This window comes from Chinchilla lanigera, unplaced genomic scaffold, assembly GCF_000276665.1.
Source record: "Chinchilla lanigera isolate Chin_1 unplaced genomic scaffold, ChiLan1.0 scaffold00002, whole genome shotgun sequence".
Lineage (NCBI taxonomy): Eukaryota > Metazoa > Chordata > Mammalia > Rodentia > Chinchillidae > Chinchilla > Chinchilla lanigera.
The window spans coordinates 18,436,614-18,454,075 of NW_004955403.1; the positions used below are offsets into that span (position 1 = coordinate 18,436,614).

Here is a 17,462-nt window from a genome sequence, read left to right on the forward strand (position 1 = left end):
TTTCTTTTCAGTGTTACTGCTGGTATCATCACAATATTTTACACAAATAAAGAGCAAAAAGAAAGCGCAGTGACAAAAGTCTGAACGCACTAACACAAGCACTATGAACACAAGCACTTGTTGTCTCGGCGAGAAGGGCGCTTAGATGGAAGCCTCACTCCTTTGTGCCTGCAGTGAGCTTTCATGCATGACTCGCACTGGGCCCTTATGGGATTTTTCAAGTCAGCTTTCCCCTTGGGCTATTGAGCAAAGTTAGGAACGCCTAACAGATTTTTTTCCAACTTTGCTGGGTAGTGGAAAGTCACTGGGTAGTTGCTGAGCCATTCAACAATCGAGGTATCACTGTAAATGACTGGGCTCTGTGTCAAGAGGGCCTGGAGCCTGCCAGACTCCCAGGGGCCAAAGAGAAGGATTTTTGAGCACCAATAAAAATACTAACTGCAACCAATTAAAACACAATTACAACACATTTAAAAGTATTACTCCTAATTATCAGAGTATTTAGCGGTCAATGGGGCAATTTGTCTTTGAATAAGTATCCTACAAATGAATGAGGATCAAAATATCACCAATTTGCAACCCCTAATGAATTGACAGATCTAGGCAATGATTGTTAATTCACTTCTGCATTTGCTTTGTGGAACCCACTTCCTTCTGCTTTGTAAATACCACTGTGGCAGGCTGAACAACGGCACCCAAAGATGTCCTCATCCGAAGCCCAAGAGTGTGAGAATATTCTTTTTTTATGGAAAAACGAGTTTTCAAGATGTTATTAAATCAAGAATCTTGGGGATTCTTGGGAGATTATCTTGGATAGTCCAGGTGAGCTATATGCAACCACAAGTGTTTGTATAAAAGGAGAGGAGACAGAGAGAGAGAGAGAGACAGAGAGAGAGAGAGAGAGAGATATTCAGCTGCAGGAGAAGGAAGGCAGTGTGGCTACAGAAGGAGAAACGGAGTGATCCCAGGAATGCAGGAAGCCACCAGAAGCCGGGAGAGGCAAAGAACAGATTTCCCCCTAGAAGTTCCAAAAGAAATCAGCCTTGCAAACACCATGGTTTTTAGGCCTTTCAGACTCATTTTGGACTTCTGGTCTCCAGAACTATAACAGAATGAGTATCTGTTGTTGTAAGCCATAACATTTGTGGGATTTTTTGACAGCACCAATAGGAAGCTAATCCAACTAGAGACCTGAGTTTTGGGCCTAATTCTAACTTGTAAAAGTACAATCCAGGATATCTCTAAAATCATTAAAGTCATTCACAAGTGGCAGTTTTACAAATCACCCCTATTGGCTTGAAAAATAACTCAGAGATTCTCCTTCATGGACCCCAAATCTACTGAAGGCAAGTGTCAGACAGGAGTCTGGAGATAGGTGTAGGTTTGGGTTCTGGCTCTTGTTGAATCTGTCATATTTAAAGTGTGAATAGTATCCATATAGATTTGCCAAGATGTGTCTCAGGCAGTAACAATTAAAAATAAAGCACCTAGGATTGGGAGTGGAGCTCAGCGATAGAATGCTTGCCCCCTGTGAGCCAGGCCCTGGATTCAATCCCCAGTAATATCAAACAAAAAGGAATGGAAATGAGCCAAACCAAGCCGAACCGAACCGAACCGAACCCAACCCAACCCAACCCAACCCAACCCAACCCAACCCAACCAAAAAGTCCTAAGGGATTCTAACTTAGTATTACCTGTCTTGATCAGTTTGGAGTTGCTATCATAGAATACCCAAGACTGGGTGACATAAAGAGAAGATCTCAGAGTCCTGGAGGTCGAGAAGCCCACGGTCACAGTGCTGGTGTCTGCTGAGGTTTTGTGTGCTGGGCTGTAGTGTGGCCAAAGGGCAGGTGTGCTTGCTTAAGAATTGCAAGAGTGGGCCAACTTGCTTTTATAATCCACGCCATGACACCTAACTTGCTCCCAGGATAGTAGCACTGATCTATTCAGGGCCTGATTGCTTCTCCGTGACACCACCTCTTGATACTGTTTTGATGGCAATTTCAACAAGCGTTTTGGAGGAGGTGTTCAAACTGCAGCCCTATCCTTGGGCACTTTCATCAATTTAGCTAGACTGTGGAAAAGCCTCTTTTTCACTGAATAAAATAAAAAGTTTAAAATGTTCTACTAAATATCATTACTCATGCTGGGTAACATGGTGGAAAATTTAGAAATGACTGAATTTTCAGGACTGATGCTCTTCACTCAAACTGTTGACTCTGTCACAGTCACCCCCTCCCCCTCTTCTGGGGAACCAACCATGACAAACACTATCTAATAGATGCCTGTTTAGGTCCTGCTTAAGCAGGTACCATGCAGAAGTACACATACAAAATCTACAGACTGGGAGGACCTGTGCCAGGGACATAAGTGTTGACATTTAGAAGGACCACAAAAAACCAGTCTAATTTGAGCCATAATCATTTGTGTTATTTGCCCATAATTATACAGATTAATGAAAAGACTTTCTCTCTCCCTTTTCTTGATAGTATATTTTAAAAGAATGACTTCAGATTTCTTCAGAGAATCAATCTGCAGTGTTCTCATAAAATCACTGGGACATTTTGATAGAGGGTATTAATTATATAAATAGAAAGGTACTTTATTCTACATGGGAGAACATGATAGAATAGAGGAAACATAGCTGAGATAATTTTGAAATTTTAAAAGAACTGAAGCTTAAAAATAACAAAAAAAGCCATGGGTGGTGGTGCATGCCTGTAATCTCAGCACTTGGGAGGCTGAGGCAGTAGGATCACTGTGAATTTGAGGCCAGCCTGAGCTACATAGTGAGTTTAAGGCCAACCTGGACTACATAGTGAGACGTCGTCTCAAAAACAAAAACAAAGCAAAAACAAAAATAAAACAAAACAAAACTACTGTGAATAGCGTACAGACATTCTGAGATACAATGGAGAATTAAGCATTTTGAGGGGAGAATCTTGGGGAAGAACAGTTGAATGTGGTTTGACTTTGAGAAAAATTGCTCATTTGCATATATCTCTTCTAAAATTCTACAGATAGTGAGTGACTGAGCACTTAATGTTGGTATACTTATTCTTGGTTAACTATAAAAATGATGGACAATTTCAATGGTTTTAGCTCAGCTTGTTCTGTGGATATCCTTGCTAGATTGGAAAGCTTCCTGGGTGGGGTTGGTTTATCTATCTCTATCATCTATTATCTATCTATCTATCTATCTATCCATTGTTTATTTATTGGAACTTTAAGCGTGGTAGGAAAGTGCTCTACCACAGCACTATAACTTCAGTCTTTTCTCATGTGTGTGACTAGGTCTTGCTAAATTGCTCAAGCTTGCCTCAAACTTGCCATTCTGCAGCCCTGGCCTCTCAAGTACATGGGATTAGAAGTGTGCACCACCACACCTGGTTCACTTTTTTTCCTTCCAAATTTAAGAAACCCATCAAACACATTGTTTAAAGAACAGAAAAGCAGGCTGGCTTTCAGGCAAGCAGCTGCCCACACTGCACAGCTGCCAGGCCATGCCAGTGACAGACCTCCGCAGTGCTGAGTCACACTGCCCCACGACCTTTCATAGTCAACCCTTGTCATACGATGGGTTTCCCTCTGAGCAGCATAACTGGTGTCACAAATTCAATTGTGTTTACTGGCGTGTCATTTAATTTTGTAACTGGTAAACTAAAACTAAACTGAGAAACCACTATGTACAAATCAACAATAGGTCAGTGCTAACTGGAGATATAGTAGATGCACTTACATGAATTCTCTGGTACAATGCTATAGTTAGACAAGGGAACAAATTTATGGTAACCATGGTTGTATAATTACAAACTACACAAATAGAAGTTTCATCTACTGTGTCTGTTTTCAATTTGCTTTCTGATTACTTAACACACATTGCAAGGAATGGCATTTCTTTTTCAAGTTCTTACATCTTTCCCTTTTTCCACCCCTGAACTAAGAACTTCTGGCGCACACCAAAAGACACAAAAAAGACTTCTTAGTGTGCTGTTGCCACCCATGTCAAAACTTCTGTTCCATACTCAATCCCAGGAATTTCCCCGAGAAAGTGATATGCCAAGGTTCTCACATTTGCATGAATGGACATCACAGGGGGTGGGTACCTTAATGCACCGCAGTGAAGGGTGCATCTGTTTATCCTTTTCCAGCAGAACTGAAATGGAGTGATTACAAGTGTTTACTTTAAGCTGGGTGTGGTGACTCCCCAGCACTTGGGAGTCAAACATCACCTTGAGTTTGAGGCCAGCCTGGGTTACGTAGTGAGTTCAAGACCAGTTTCAACTGTATAATGAAACCCTGTTTCCCAAAAAAACCTGTTTAGAGGAAACTTATTTAATTCCAGTGACCCAAAGCATTGTTAGCTGCTTTCTTTGATACTCTCTGAAAATATTTCTTCCCCCACTTCTTTTTTAAAGAAACTAGATTCTTGGAGGTCAAGGCTGATACATACTTTTAATGCATAAACAGGCTAAAAACAAGATACAGTGCCATTATTTTATTAGAAGTGATTTCAACAGTGACAGAAAATATTCCCCATGAAAACTCACTTTCCAAAGGGAGAGCTGTTGGGTGAGTGTATTCCTTAGGGATTTCCCAAGAGGCCAGAGATTAAAACACTGACCACTGTCTTCACACATTAGTTTTATTCCCATAATCAAGAAATAAGGAGACTGAAGCCAAGCTTTGCAAGTCTTTTAATATAAGTTCAAAATTCAGAGAAAAGTCTTATACTTATAGTATTTGATTTGAAAACAGTTACTACATGAAAAAAAAAAACCTGGAAATATAGTCAGAATAAGAACTCAATCTTTATTATATCATATCTGGTGTTTCTTGCTGGAGATAAAAATATTTAGTCAATTGATTAATTTTAGTAAAACCAGTAATTTTATGGAAAAGTTATCAGAACATAACTATACACAAAAACCAAATCTCTTTATATAATTAAAAATTTATTGAATTTCCTGTGCTGTTACAAATGTAACATTGCTTTATACAACATTCATCGAGGAGGCGAGATTCTTATTTTGAGATGACACAGATTAGACAATTGTTTTCAGTGAATAACTAACTTTCATTAGGAAATTTAAGTACAAGCTGTCTTTCTATAGAAAGTTGCTTTGACATTCTACACCTAGCATAAAATTTAATTTTTTCTATCTCAAAATGACCATATGCAAATACCTTCTAATATAAGCAGAGTAATTTCACAGTGTTTTCACTTTGGGGAAGAAATTGACCTGGGTAAAGAATGTGCTGCTAGACCTCATTATGAGGACAGTAAGGGTGAGCTGCTTTGTTAGCCAGACATGCCTTCACCCCTCTGGGCCTCGAAAACTACCCTTAGAGACAAGACAAAGCCTGCCTGGGAATGGAGGGCGAGTGATCCACAGCTTAAAGGAGAAACTTTTGGTTACGTGGCTGGTTATGGTGTCCATGAACGCACTTTATTTCCCTGGCCTAATCCTAATCTTGTCTTTCAGGTGTTATAATTCCGCCCTCCCAGACGTTAATCTCCATATTACAGCACTGGCACTGGGACAGAGTAAAGCACACTTTTATATGGTCAATCATAATCTCCCCCTATACAGCTAGAGGATTTAAAGTCTAAGTATTTTATGGTATTTACTGAATGGTCCCTGGTTTACCAGGTTCCCACCCTAGCGTTCATCATTAGAATACCAACCTTAAGGTAACGTTTGCTCAATATCCATCAGTTTCAAAATACACCAGTGTAAATGTTGCCACTGACTACCTTGCATCAAACTCAGAATTAAATTCCATGGAACCGGACCACTGAGCTCGCTTTCACAAAGTGAGTCACGGGTCACTGAGCTCTCATTAGATTTTGGTTCTTGAACCAGGCTGTCTTACTGACACCAGAGTGTCACTATTGGAACAACAAAGGCTGAGTTTGGGGCAGGGACAACAGAGCGGGTGCCAGGCAGCATTCATGTGGTGCAAATTCCCTGGAAATAGAAGGGGTCAAACAACGTGCATTCTTGGCCCAGGTCTTAAATCTAGTGACTCGGAGTCTTTGGAGAAAAGCCAGATAAATCTGTATGTAAAGAAATATATAAGTAGAACCCACGGCCCACCTAGGATCCATCCAAAGGTCCCAGAGCACGACCCCTGTTCTCCCCAGAGAACCTACTTTTCTTTGTCAGATTCCATTTCTTTTTTATTCATCCTTGCCTTTTTTATCCACTAGCATTTCATATTAATTATGATCCCCTCTGGAGAGTTTTCTTTCAAATAATAGGGTTTGGGGCTCAAAAATCAGCTTTCAACCTAAATGGCTTCCAGTTCACTAGACTCTGACAGTTCCTATTTCTCTTCCAAAATTAGGCTCAGTAACTTTGTGTTGGGGGTGGGGGAGTTGAAGACCTAGAAAAACATCCATTTTTGAGTGCTGCTTTTGAGGAAATTTCAAATGTCTGACCACATTAGGGTGACCATAGGTAACAGTGATATAGTACACATTTCAAAAAGCTAGGAGAAAGGCTTTTCAAAGTTTTTACCATAAAGAAATGATCAATGTTTGAGGAGACAGGTATGTTTAATGTGAGTTAAATATTACACAATGTACAGCTGTACGGAAACATCACATGGTACCCCATTCGTGTTTAATTTGTATGTCTCAGTTTAAAAGGGTTAATTTTTTTAAAGAAGATGACCCAAAAGTGGGGCTCAGCAGAGGCTATTTCACAGATCATCATCATGAAAGCATCATCTCAAGGGCCATTCTCCCAGCTCATGTTTTTGTCAGAAATTCTTTCATTACACACCAAAAACACTTTCCAGGGCTTCCTGAGCAGCCCCAGTCAGCACATTATTTTGGATTAGCAAAGCGTGGAAATCAATCCATTGACTTACATGGCAATTTTGATATGAGTTCAGTTTTTCTAAGCAAATTAAGTTTTTTTAACTGGGCTACCAGAACTAGATCTTAATGGGAACCTTTTCCTCTTGTAATGTATTACTGCTTTATGGTTGACAAAGGCGTAATGGCATGGGAAGAGCTGGCAGGCATGTTTATTTATAAGCACACAAGACTCAAGACTTCCAGGACACTCTCAGAGCTATAAATACAAGAAAATAAGCAGCCTTTCAAAAGTGAAAAACAAAAAAGCTGGTTTATGATTCCCTCAGGGTGAATGGGGAAAGATTATGCAGGCAGGGGAAACTGCAGGGGATGACGGATACGTTTACTATTGTGACTATGGCGGTGTCCAAGTGTATCAAGTTGTACAGCTCAAACACATGAAGCTTATCACATGTCAGCTATACCTGCAGCTTAAAAACAACTTTAATTCTTGAAGCACTAAGAGCATGAGAATAACTAAAGGGGAGCAGATGCCTAAGGTAAAAGAAAGAGGAGTGTTAGCATTATTTGCTCTTTAACAAGTAAGTGCAGTTGCTTACTCTGCTAAAAAAATGTTAGAAGACAGATGGGACTCAAACAGGAGTACACCTTGTTTTATGAAAACTTAAGATTCTTCCATCTGCAACTAACATGTTTAGAAAGAAGGCATGCTAGAAAGAACAATTTACACAAAACAACATTATTTTTTCCTATCAATTTGGCCATACAAAAATAACTAATAACTTGTATTGATGGGGTAACTTTTAATCTGTGAAAAATTAGTAGTGTTCAAGAGATTAAATGAAATGGCTTCCAATATTGAACAATTCTGGAACTTTGCATAGATGCTGTGAAAAGAATGGACCTGTGTATCCCTACCCTTCATTAAGCTACGATCAGAAGACTTGGAAAAATCAATCAAGTCAGAGATTGATTTGGGAAACAAAAGGATGCACACAGCAGATAAGTGCTTCTCTCCCGGAGCCACCTGTAAGCTTTCTTTATCATGAAACTTCATTCGCTTGAGATAGTGGGCATGCTGGTTAATGACAGCAATTTTTAAATAATTCATTCTTTATATCTCAGTTTCAGAGAACTAAAGCTAAATCTTTCTTACACAATTTGCCACTTTATCTAAAAGAAGAGGCTGTGAAAAAGTCTTACCATTAAATAATAAATGTATGTTCTTAAAAAGTTATGTATTAGACAACCTAAACAATGTCAGGTTCCATTCAAGAGAAAGATTCATGCAACGTACAGTTCAAAATTATGAATTTTAACAAAATAAATTCAATGAAGGCTTAGAAAATCTAATCTTGGTTTGATATGGAGTATTTTCTTAGTTCCACTGACACACTTTTGTCTCCATCTTTCCCCCAAAGAACATTTCTAGAGCACAAAATAGATTCATAATGATTTAATTAGGTACATTTTATATATCCTGAACATAAGGTCTCTCATAGAAATAAACTAGTATTTTGTACACAAACTTTATTTACTGTGTCACATTGTAATATACTGCGCCAAGTGCAAACATTTATTACACCCCCTGGTGTGTGTGGAGCTACACCCCCACAAGCACTTCATCATCCAGGGTGACAGAGAACAAGATTAGACAAGATGGATAATTAAAACCCATAAGGTAGTAACAAAAATTTAGATTACGATGAGAAATGCTTCACCAGCCATAGCTGTAAGTAGTACTAAGCAGAAACAGCTTAATCAGGTTTTCCTCCCTAAACCCCTCCCCCTGGTCCTTGGGACAGGATCTAATGATTGATTAGTGGAGTTGCTGAAGGCACGGGGCCAGAATAATCAAGAGAGCAAAAGCTTTGGAAAATTGACAACTTGGCATCCTTTGTATTGAAAGGAATATTTTCTTACCCAGAAAATTACATTTGGGTCCTCCTCCACACATATAATTAATAGGTAGCATGAAATATGTACCTTAAGTGAGGTTTATTTTTACAATTGCCTGGAAATTATGGGGAAGATATTTTAAAGTAATCTATGAAAAAATAATGAATCAATATATAACATATCAAGTACAGGTACAAATTCCCAATGATGAATGTGATCATAACGTATACCTAAAATGTACCAATAAACTTAATTTGAAAAACCCCGAGAATTAAGACACTAAAATCACACCTTGTGTAGTAGGATCAGGATCAAACTACTTAATTTCCCATGGGTTCTCCACACGCTGGTGCATACCACCAATCTGCTCGGTCTGTAGGGTCACTACCACTTACAGTCGTTTTCCTAAATGACCGTCTCAAAGGAGAGGAAGGTGCTTTTAAGTAACTCATGGGACAAGTGTTAAGAAATGTCAAGTCCTCCCCTATCCTACCTCATTTTAGGGTTAAAGAAAACAAAAATGTCCCTGAAATAAAAAGCTTTATATAAAATTCTACGGAATACCTCAGGTTTTATCAACAGAATGATCTAATATTGTATCCCTTACTGTTTAGTCCCTAAAGCCTGAGTATACAGATGAAAATTCCAATGAGGAAGTCTCATAATTCTATAAGCATCATTGTCAATAAAAATTGAAAAAGAGGATGGGACTGTTATACCAATATGAGTGTTCGATGGGGAACGTAAGTCAATCAGGTGTTACAGGAGTATTATTTCAAACTTTATTGACCATTGAATGGTAATAATCAGGGTATATAAGTCCCAAAAGACATTCTAATCTGATATAAAACATGGTGACTTTAATTAATTTGACATTTTTCTCATTCTCACGTTGAAATCCTAATCAGAGTTACAAATTAGCTTTGATCAACATTCTGCAGGCTGAATTTATTTAATCAAGGCCCTGTCTACAACTTCTCATTTTCTCAGTTATAATCCGAGGTGCACTGCTCGCTTCCCTGACGGGCCGGGGTCTCCTCCAGCTTCCTCACTGGTGTCACATCTGTCACTTGCTGCCTCCCCTCGCTATTCTCTACCCACAATACCTTCACTTTGAAGGGTTCTTGTATCAATGCTATTTTGAGACTGTTCAGGAAAATGCAAGTCCAGGCTAAAACCACTCTAAATAGTACCGTAAGCGGTACCAATCAAAAGGGAACGGATTTCTGTGAGGAGGTCAGTATCTTCTAATTAAATTTAGATTAAAATTAAAGGGATGTATCTGAGGATGCAGATCAAAGGATGGCAAGATGAATGAATGAACAGGAAGAGCACTGATGGCAGGGAGGCATTTACAGCCGTGGAGGGAACCACACACAGATTTAAAGCGAGAGTTAGAAGATTTGAGATGCACAGGAAGGGGCTGCTTAAGGGGATGCTCAGATTTGGCGATGGGTTAGAGAATTTGAGAATGAAATTCCATTCTAAACTTACGCAAACTGCACACATCATATAATTACTTGAATGAAAGGAGGGATGAATTTTGGATAAGTAAATATTGCTCCATCTAGAGGAAATTTTAGAGTTTTCCCTGACATTCTTATCGGCAGTTTTTTGTTTGGTGGTGTATTAGCCATTATTAGGAATGCTGCAGTGAGGAGAAATAACACTAAAATCAAGACTGCATAAGTCAGTATAAAATGTCAGTAGCCATATTACCAGGGTTTAAAGTAACACTTAAATTCAGATGGTAAGAATCTAAGAATAAAAATCTAACAATAAAATATATGTAATTTTATAATTCTCTAGGAAAATCTCTTTTGAGAGATTTAAAAAAAATACAGGCATTTTATATAGTTATCTACATGCAGAAACTTAGGAACACTAATGCAAGTTTCCTAGGAAAGCTTCTGTATATTGCAGAGGAAAAACAAATCCTGCAGTATGTGAAACGTACTTCTGCCCTCCCCCCAGTGGGATGGATGAACTCTTCAGCCTAAGTTTTATTATCTCTGCTCCTAGCAAGGTAAGTTCCTAATATGTAGTCATGTACCATATGGAATTGCTTGATAAAAAGAAGAAATATAATTTTGCATAGAACCCACTGTAACAATGCAAATAAGCTACTAGCATTCTCGATTCTGTTCTCAGTGGAACGGGAATAGCGGCAATGAGGTGGCCGTGGGTGAGAGATGTGTGTCGCACTGTGCATCACTCAGAAACAGGGGCTGTTTACAGTCCCGAGCCCACACTGAAATTCCATATGCTACTTGGCATTCCCCTCCAAAGTTTTAACACTGGTGACAAATGTCCAAATGAAACAGATTTTGCCAAACCATAGGGCAAACTGTGAGGTTCGGTGGAAGAGGGGCGGTTTGCTATCTGGACACAAGACAGGAACTTAATACACACTGTGAATACAGAGATCTGCTGAGCACACCTTTTCCTTTACGCCCTTCAGGTATACCATACAGTAATTCACTTTGCCAAGTTAAGCACACTTTGTTCACTTCTTAAATCCATTTGTTAGTTCAATCATTGTTTGGATTAAGAAAGTGAATCATGCCATGATCCAAAAGATCTGTCCTTCCCATGAACCTATGAGCACACATTTAAAAAATGGTTTATTGTACATCTTTGCATTTCTTAAGGCATGAACAACGGCATACAGATGGAACAGGCTTTGGGAAGCATCCCGCCCTTTTGACAAGGCCAGCACACCACATCAAAAACACACTTGAAGTCTGAACTGACCGACTGCTGTGGCCTGGGAGCTCTTTCCAGAGAAGGGGATGTCTCTTCCAGACAATGGGCCAAACATGTGGTTTATATGTTGTGTTTAACTCTCTTGTTCAGCGTTAAGCACCAGTTACAGTTTGTTTTTCTTTACAAACCCTTCAGACTTTGGATTTTATATTCTGCTCATTTTCTCCTTTCCGAGGAGGGTGTGGGGTTGCCTTTTTTTTTTTTTTTTTTTTTTTTAAGGAATATGGTTGCAGCAAAACAGAAAGGATCCAAAAGTGGTTAGGGGCCTTGTCTAATGCACTTTTGAAAGTCCGTTATAAAGATGAATAGAAAAGCAAATGGTAGGTTTTCAGTGAACCCAGAAACCTTGCGTAGCTATAAGAAACATAATTGTGCATAGTTATTTATTCATTCAGAGTGTGATAGGTGGGCTAGCTCTACATTCTCAGGTTACCAAAGAACAGGGCTGTCTACTTTGCTAAACCCGGGGTCCTTTCGAAGCTCCCAATAGGTGTCGTTAGAAACCCAGGCTTCTCTTTGATTCGCATCAGTAACTTTTCTGTGAAAATATAAAAATCAACATCAGCCACAAATGACATCAAGGTAAACGCGTAACTGGACTGTCTTCTGTGGAAAGACTGGGAGACATAAGCAGTAGCCTGTGTAAGATAATTAGTGTCCTATCTGCTAATGACTGATGATTTAATTATTTATGAGTAGGAATGAATTTATTTTTTTTTACATTTTGTTTGGGCAGTGCTGGAGCTCAAACCCAGATCTACACAAGTGCCAGGCAAGTGTTTTACCACTGAGCTACTCCCTAGCCCCCCACCTTTTTTTTTTTGAGACAGGGTCTAACTATGTAGTCCAGGTTGGCCTTGAACTCAGAGAGATCCTCCTGTTTCAGCTTCCAGTGTTCTGAGATTATACAGGTGTGTACCAACATGCCCAGCACTTTTGTTGTTAAATGTTTGATATGGAAGCAGGTGGGAGAGGAACTGAGGGCAGGAATAAACCACTTCTAGGCAGGGACAGAGAATAAAGAGCCCCAAACAAAGCATATTCATACACTGCAACTAAGAGCTCCCAGCCCCAGCCTTATAGAATTATTTCTGCTTCATTTTCATTTGCAGGGGAAAGTATGCAACATCAGTAACTGTACAAGCCTCTCTGCAGGGGCTCTAACGTGCACCCTGTGGACACCTGACGGACCAGGCTGCATGTCTGCCCCAGGACGGTCGTCAGGTGGCAGCTCTAAAGGATAGGAGGTTAACCTGAGTCTTTCTTTGTTCAGGCCCCAGAGAGTAAAAAGATGGATTTGTAAACTACAGTCATCTGTGTGATGTATATATAACCCTGTAAACATTCCTGCAGTAATTACCTACTATCATACCAAGGAAGGACCCAATCTGATCAGACGACAGCTGTGTGTGATGGAAATAAAATTAAATCCCAATGACCCTGCGGATGTAGGGTCCCATCCAGTCCCTGGCTGAGGGAGTGGAAACAAGTGGCCAGCATGCTAAAGGGTACAGCTAAAGGACAAAGTCCTGGGGGAGATCCATAGTCTTCTACTGCCCATGAGAAGAAAAGGTCTGTAGAGAAGAATTTCTTATTATGATTGTAACTTTTCACAAGTGCAAAACCCGATGCCATTTTTTTTCACTGCCAGAAGTGAAGTTACCAAATTCAGTTTAGTTTTTCTACCCTTAACTTCCCTGGACATGACCCAATTCCACATTTCCTTCTCACCTGGAGTTTCTCATGACTTGTGATGAGCATATGAAACACCAATTTATTATGGTAATGAACTGACTTACTTAAAAAATTTTGGTATATGTTCAAGGTTGTTTTCTTCCATGTATCGTCTTCGAGACCTCTGGAGTTCCTCTACTCTTTGCTTCTCTGCTGCTGCAGCTTCTAAATTTCCCTCTTCCAAAAATCTAAGCAGAAAGCAGTTGATATTTCCATAGGTTACCTTCTTCTTAGGGAAAAAAACTCATTTGCATAAAATTACACTCTGGGCGCTGTGAACATGACATAGCGAATGGTGATGCTCTGGTAAGGTCTCCACACTCTGTCCCAGGGCATGCCTCTGTCTGCCCATCAGCTAACACACTTTCTGTGCTTGCGGACTAATTATTGTATCCACCAATGCTATGGTGGGAGGGAGATGTGAATGGTTTGGACTCTTTGATGTGGAGGCTCTGCAACTTGCGATTTTCAGGACAAGAGTGAGTCTAGGGTGAGAATAGCGTGAAGTCACAGCTGTGCTCCTTTCCCATTGTCCCAAAAGGCACTTGTTAAAGACTAGGAGTGGAGGATGGTAACTGCCTGTTCTCCATCTATTCTGAGACTAGACTGAAAGGCAAGGAGCCTTCCTGTTGAGACTGATGACAAAGAAAGTAACCGTTCGGGTTGGGGATTACAAAAGGCAACTGTAGAAAATAAAATTTTAAAAGGGAACAGGGAGATAGAATTAAAAAGGAAAAAGCAGACCCAATGGTAATTTCCAAATGTCTACATTTCCAAATGAGAGCAAAGGAGAGGGTTATACTATGACAGACACCGTACGGACTTAATCGATAACATTTTAATGCCACATAGTGAGACTGCGTGTTCTTGGGTGTGTGGGGTAACATAAGAGAACTGAAAACATAAGAGAAGTGAAGCAGAACATTCAATCCTGAGAACATTCAATTTTGGCAGAAAACAAAGCCACAAACACATTGGAAACAGAAAACTGACAGTGGGTGGAATTCGTATGGCATATAGAATTTTTGGGAGAGATGCAATGAACTCTGTGGGAGTAGACAACATGAGTATTACATAATAATAAAAGCAAGAATTCAGAAGGCATTAAAGATGCTGCATTTTGAGTCCATCTTGCACCCTGTGTCCAGACCTAAAGCATGCTGGGTCAGCTCTAGACTTTCAGTGAAAACATCTGTCAGTGCTTCCCTTAATTACTCTCTTTTCTTCAGGATAAAAAAAAAACCATACATATTACAAGGTATAGATAAGGAGTGATCTGTATTTAGTGGAAAGTTTGTACATTTGCAGAGCTCGGATAAATTTCAGGGACTAAGGGGGGGATAGTGTTTCTGATAAAAAAGCAACTGTGTTATTGTCCCCTGGAATTTTTATACCAAGATAAACTTGTTATGATGATCCTACAAATACTACTTCACCCCAGGTAGAAAACTTCAATATTGCTGAGTGAATAAGGGAAAGAAGGAAGGACTGAATAAACACATGATGGTGGTAAAAATAGGCCTCTATGCCCTCTAAAGCCCGTGCCCCAATCTAGGCTACACCTGAAGCACCACTCCCATTCCTACCTTTGATCTGGCCGGAATCGGGCATCTGTTGGTGGGAGGAGATCTTTCAGTACAGGATCTAATTCATTGAGCTCAATAGCAAACCGTGTGAAGCCATAATAGAGCTCATAGTTGGTTGGCATGGAACCTGGAATGAGGCCAACGAACCAGTGTGAGAAGCCACAGGCTTAGAGAACAAAAGAAACCCACTCACCCCAGTGCAATCAATACTCATTCCGACATCAAATTTGTAGTCATGAACACTAAATTGTGAATTAAATCAGTTATATTTTGCTAGGTAGGGAAGTTTATGTTGATGACTGGAATGGATAGGTTCATATATTTAATCAAATCTAATCTTTAAAATGAAACTTCACACATAGCAGCAGTCCTCATTGACTAAATTCCAAAATTTTCCTCTCACATACTGAATTGGGTAACTATATGCCAGGTGGTTAACTATGAATATTAAAATTTCACCAGATATACTTGTGATTTATTTCCTTTTAGAAAAAGGAAGCTATGCAGAGCTAAATTAAGACTTATTAGCATTTCTTACTAAACTCAAAGGCAGGATCTTTTGTGCGCTTTGCTCATTGATGCAACCCAAGTTCCTAGCACAAAGCCCGATGTGTGGTCAGCTCTCAGTATGCAGTTTCTAATGAAGGAAATGACCACTTTCCTAGCAGGACCCTTAAGTACTCATCAGTGTCTCTTAGGGAACCAATAGCTGATTTTAAAACTAGAGATTAACTGACACATTCCAGTGAAAACCAATGTCATGTGGAGACTTGCTCCATTTATACCAAATATTCAATTAAAGGCTAATGTATTACCAAAACTTTGTTGATGTCTTTTACTAAATGTCAATATATTGCAGCTTTTACTGCTCAAGCAAAAAGATGACCCATTCTGGTGAATTACTGGATTTGTTGACTGGAGATATTTGTAAACTTCCCTTTATTTTAACACAAGTAAGGCTATGTTGGTGTATTTCAATTATTTAAACTCTAATGAACATACATAGCCTTTGAAAGAGAGGTGCTACATCTGGAGCGATTTTACGTGTTCAATTTCAACATGTCATGTTACTGATGTCAGAGATTTGGCCTAAATTTTTTATTATCAGCTATCAAATCTTGGCTTTTCCATGTAACTTCCATGTGAAGTACAAATGTAACTGTTTTGAGCATCTTCATGTTAAATCCACAAAGCAAACACAAGGTGAACTGCATGGGGTGAGTCCCATTCCCTGCCCTTCTGTGGCTCTGGGGCCTCCTCCAGCCTCACCTGGTCTCCAGATGCACTTAGCGGAGGGGGCCACGCCGCAGTACAGTCCTTCATGCCACTTCCCGAACAGCCGGTGCACTACTTTCCCTTCCTGATCTATCACGACCCCCTGCACTTCATTCACATTGGAATTCCAGTAATTCACCTGGAAAAACCAGACCGGATCAGTTTAGTGACACCAGTATCTCCACAATTTCCATATGGAAAATTTTGTTTATCTTGAAGCCTCTCCTTCAAACCATTTTTGGAAATCTGTCTCAAAATGTTTTATATGCCAGGCTGGGTTTCTAGTATTAGTTCGCTCAACTTTCACGAAGTGGATGACCTCTCCTCTGTGCTGTAGCTTGGTGGAATGGCACAGACAAAGCCCAGGTGCTACCCTAATAGCCTAACATTAATTCCTCTTATCTTGAATGCTTTCTTTACTCATGGATTTAATAAAATTTAATTGACTATGCTGTAGAAATAGTTGATGAATTCTGTAACACACGCAAACATGAAGGTGATACAGATTCCACTTTAGACCACAGTGATTTGGATTATAACAGTGACGGGGGTGAATAAGTTTGTAGTGACCGGTAGCTACCATCTCCGTGGCTGTTCTAGTCAAGTATTTTCGAAAATGACAACTGCATTATAATTAGCTCCTCAAAATAGGATCACTTGAATATGTTGTAATCAAGCAGGAATAGAAATAGAAATAGAAACCAGAAGACTTAGTATAGGCAAGAAGTGTTCTCTGGAATTTTACTTAATAAACTCCTGACTGGCTACCTAAAAAGGAAGATTCTTTAAAAAGAAATTTGTTTTTTTCTTTCTTGACATGGTGCCTTTTTTGACCTCCATTTGTCCAAAAGCCTCATGTCTTGAGAACCTCATAAACTGGTCCTGATTTTCCATCTAAAATGTTCTAAGACCAATAACACAGGACAGATTCTCTTCCTGCTAAGTAGCCATTCATTCACTAGTTCATTCACTGGTTTGAGACAGGGTCTCGCTATGAAGTGCAGGCTGGTCTTGAATTCACTATGTACCCCAAGCTGGCCTCAAATGGTCACAATGATCCACCGCCTTCAGCCTCCCAAGTGCTGGGATTATGAGTATGTATCACCACACCCAGCAACCGGCTGCTATTTGATGTCATTGTTGTTTCTTCCTTAAGAAGCTTTTATTATATTATTACTTTTTGTGTGTGTGTGTGTGTGTGGTGCTGAGGACTGAACCCAGGACCTTCCCACTGAGTTGCATCTCCAGCCTTTTTTTTCCTAGTTTTTACTTTGAGACAGGGTCTTGCTAGGTTGCTAAATTGCCCAGGGGTGTACCACCATGCCCAGTGTTAGGAAGCATTTTGTACTATTTTTTCTTTGCTATTCTATTAC

The 17,462-nt window shown here is 39.7% G+C and overlaps 1 protein-coding gene across 13 annotated transcripts in view; it reads right to left on the bottom strand.

Moving 5' to 3' along the window:
* Positions 1-4,934: 4,934 nt before the first annotated feature.
* Positions 4,935-17,462, bottom strand: part of Osbpl6 (oxysterol binding protein-like 6) — a 134,291-nt gene continuing 121,763 nt past the window's right edge. For all 13 annotated transcript variants that reach the window (XM_013512645.1, XM_013512652.1, XM_005373388.2 and 10 more), the window contains 4 exons: positions 16,084-16,228; positions 14,815-14,941; positions 13,294-13,416; positions 4,935-12,032 (listed from right to left, as the gene is read on the bottom strand). In XM_013512645.1, the coding sequence (XP_013368099.1) occupies positions 11,924-12,032; positions 13,294-13,416; positions 14,815-14,941; positions 16,084-16,228 (504 nt within the window). In that variant the 3' untranslated portion in view covers positions 4,935-11,923. The remainder of the gene's footprint in view (positions 12,033-13,293; positions 13,417-14,814; positions 14,942-16,083; positions 16,229-17,462) is intronic.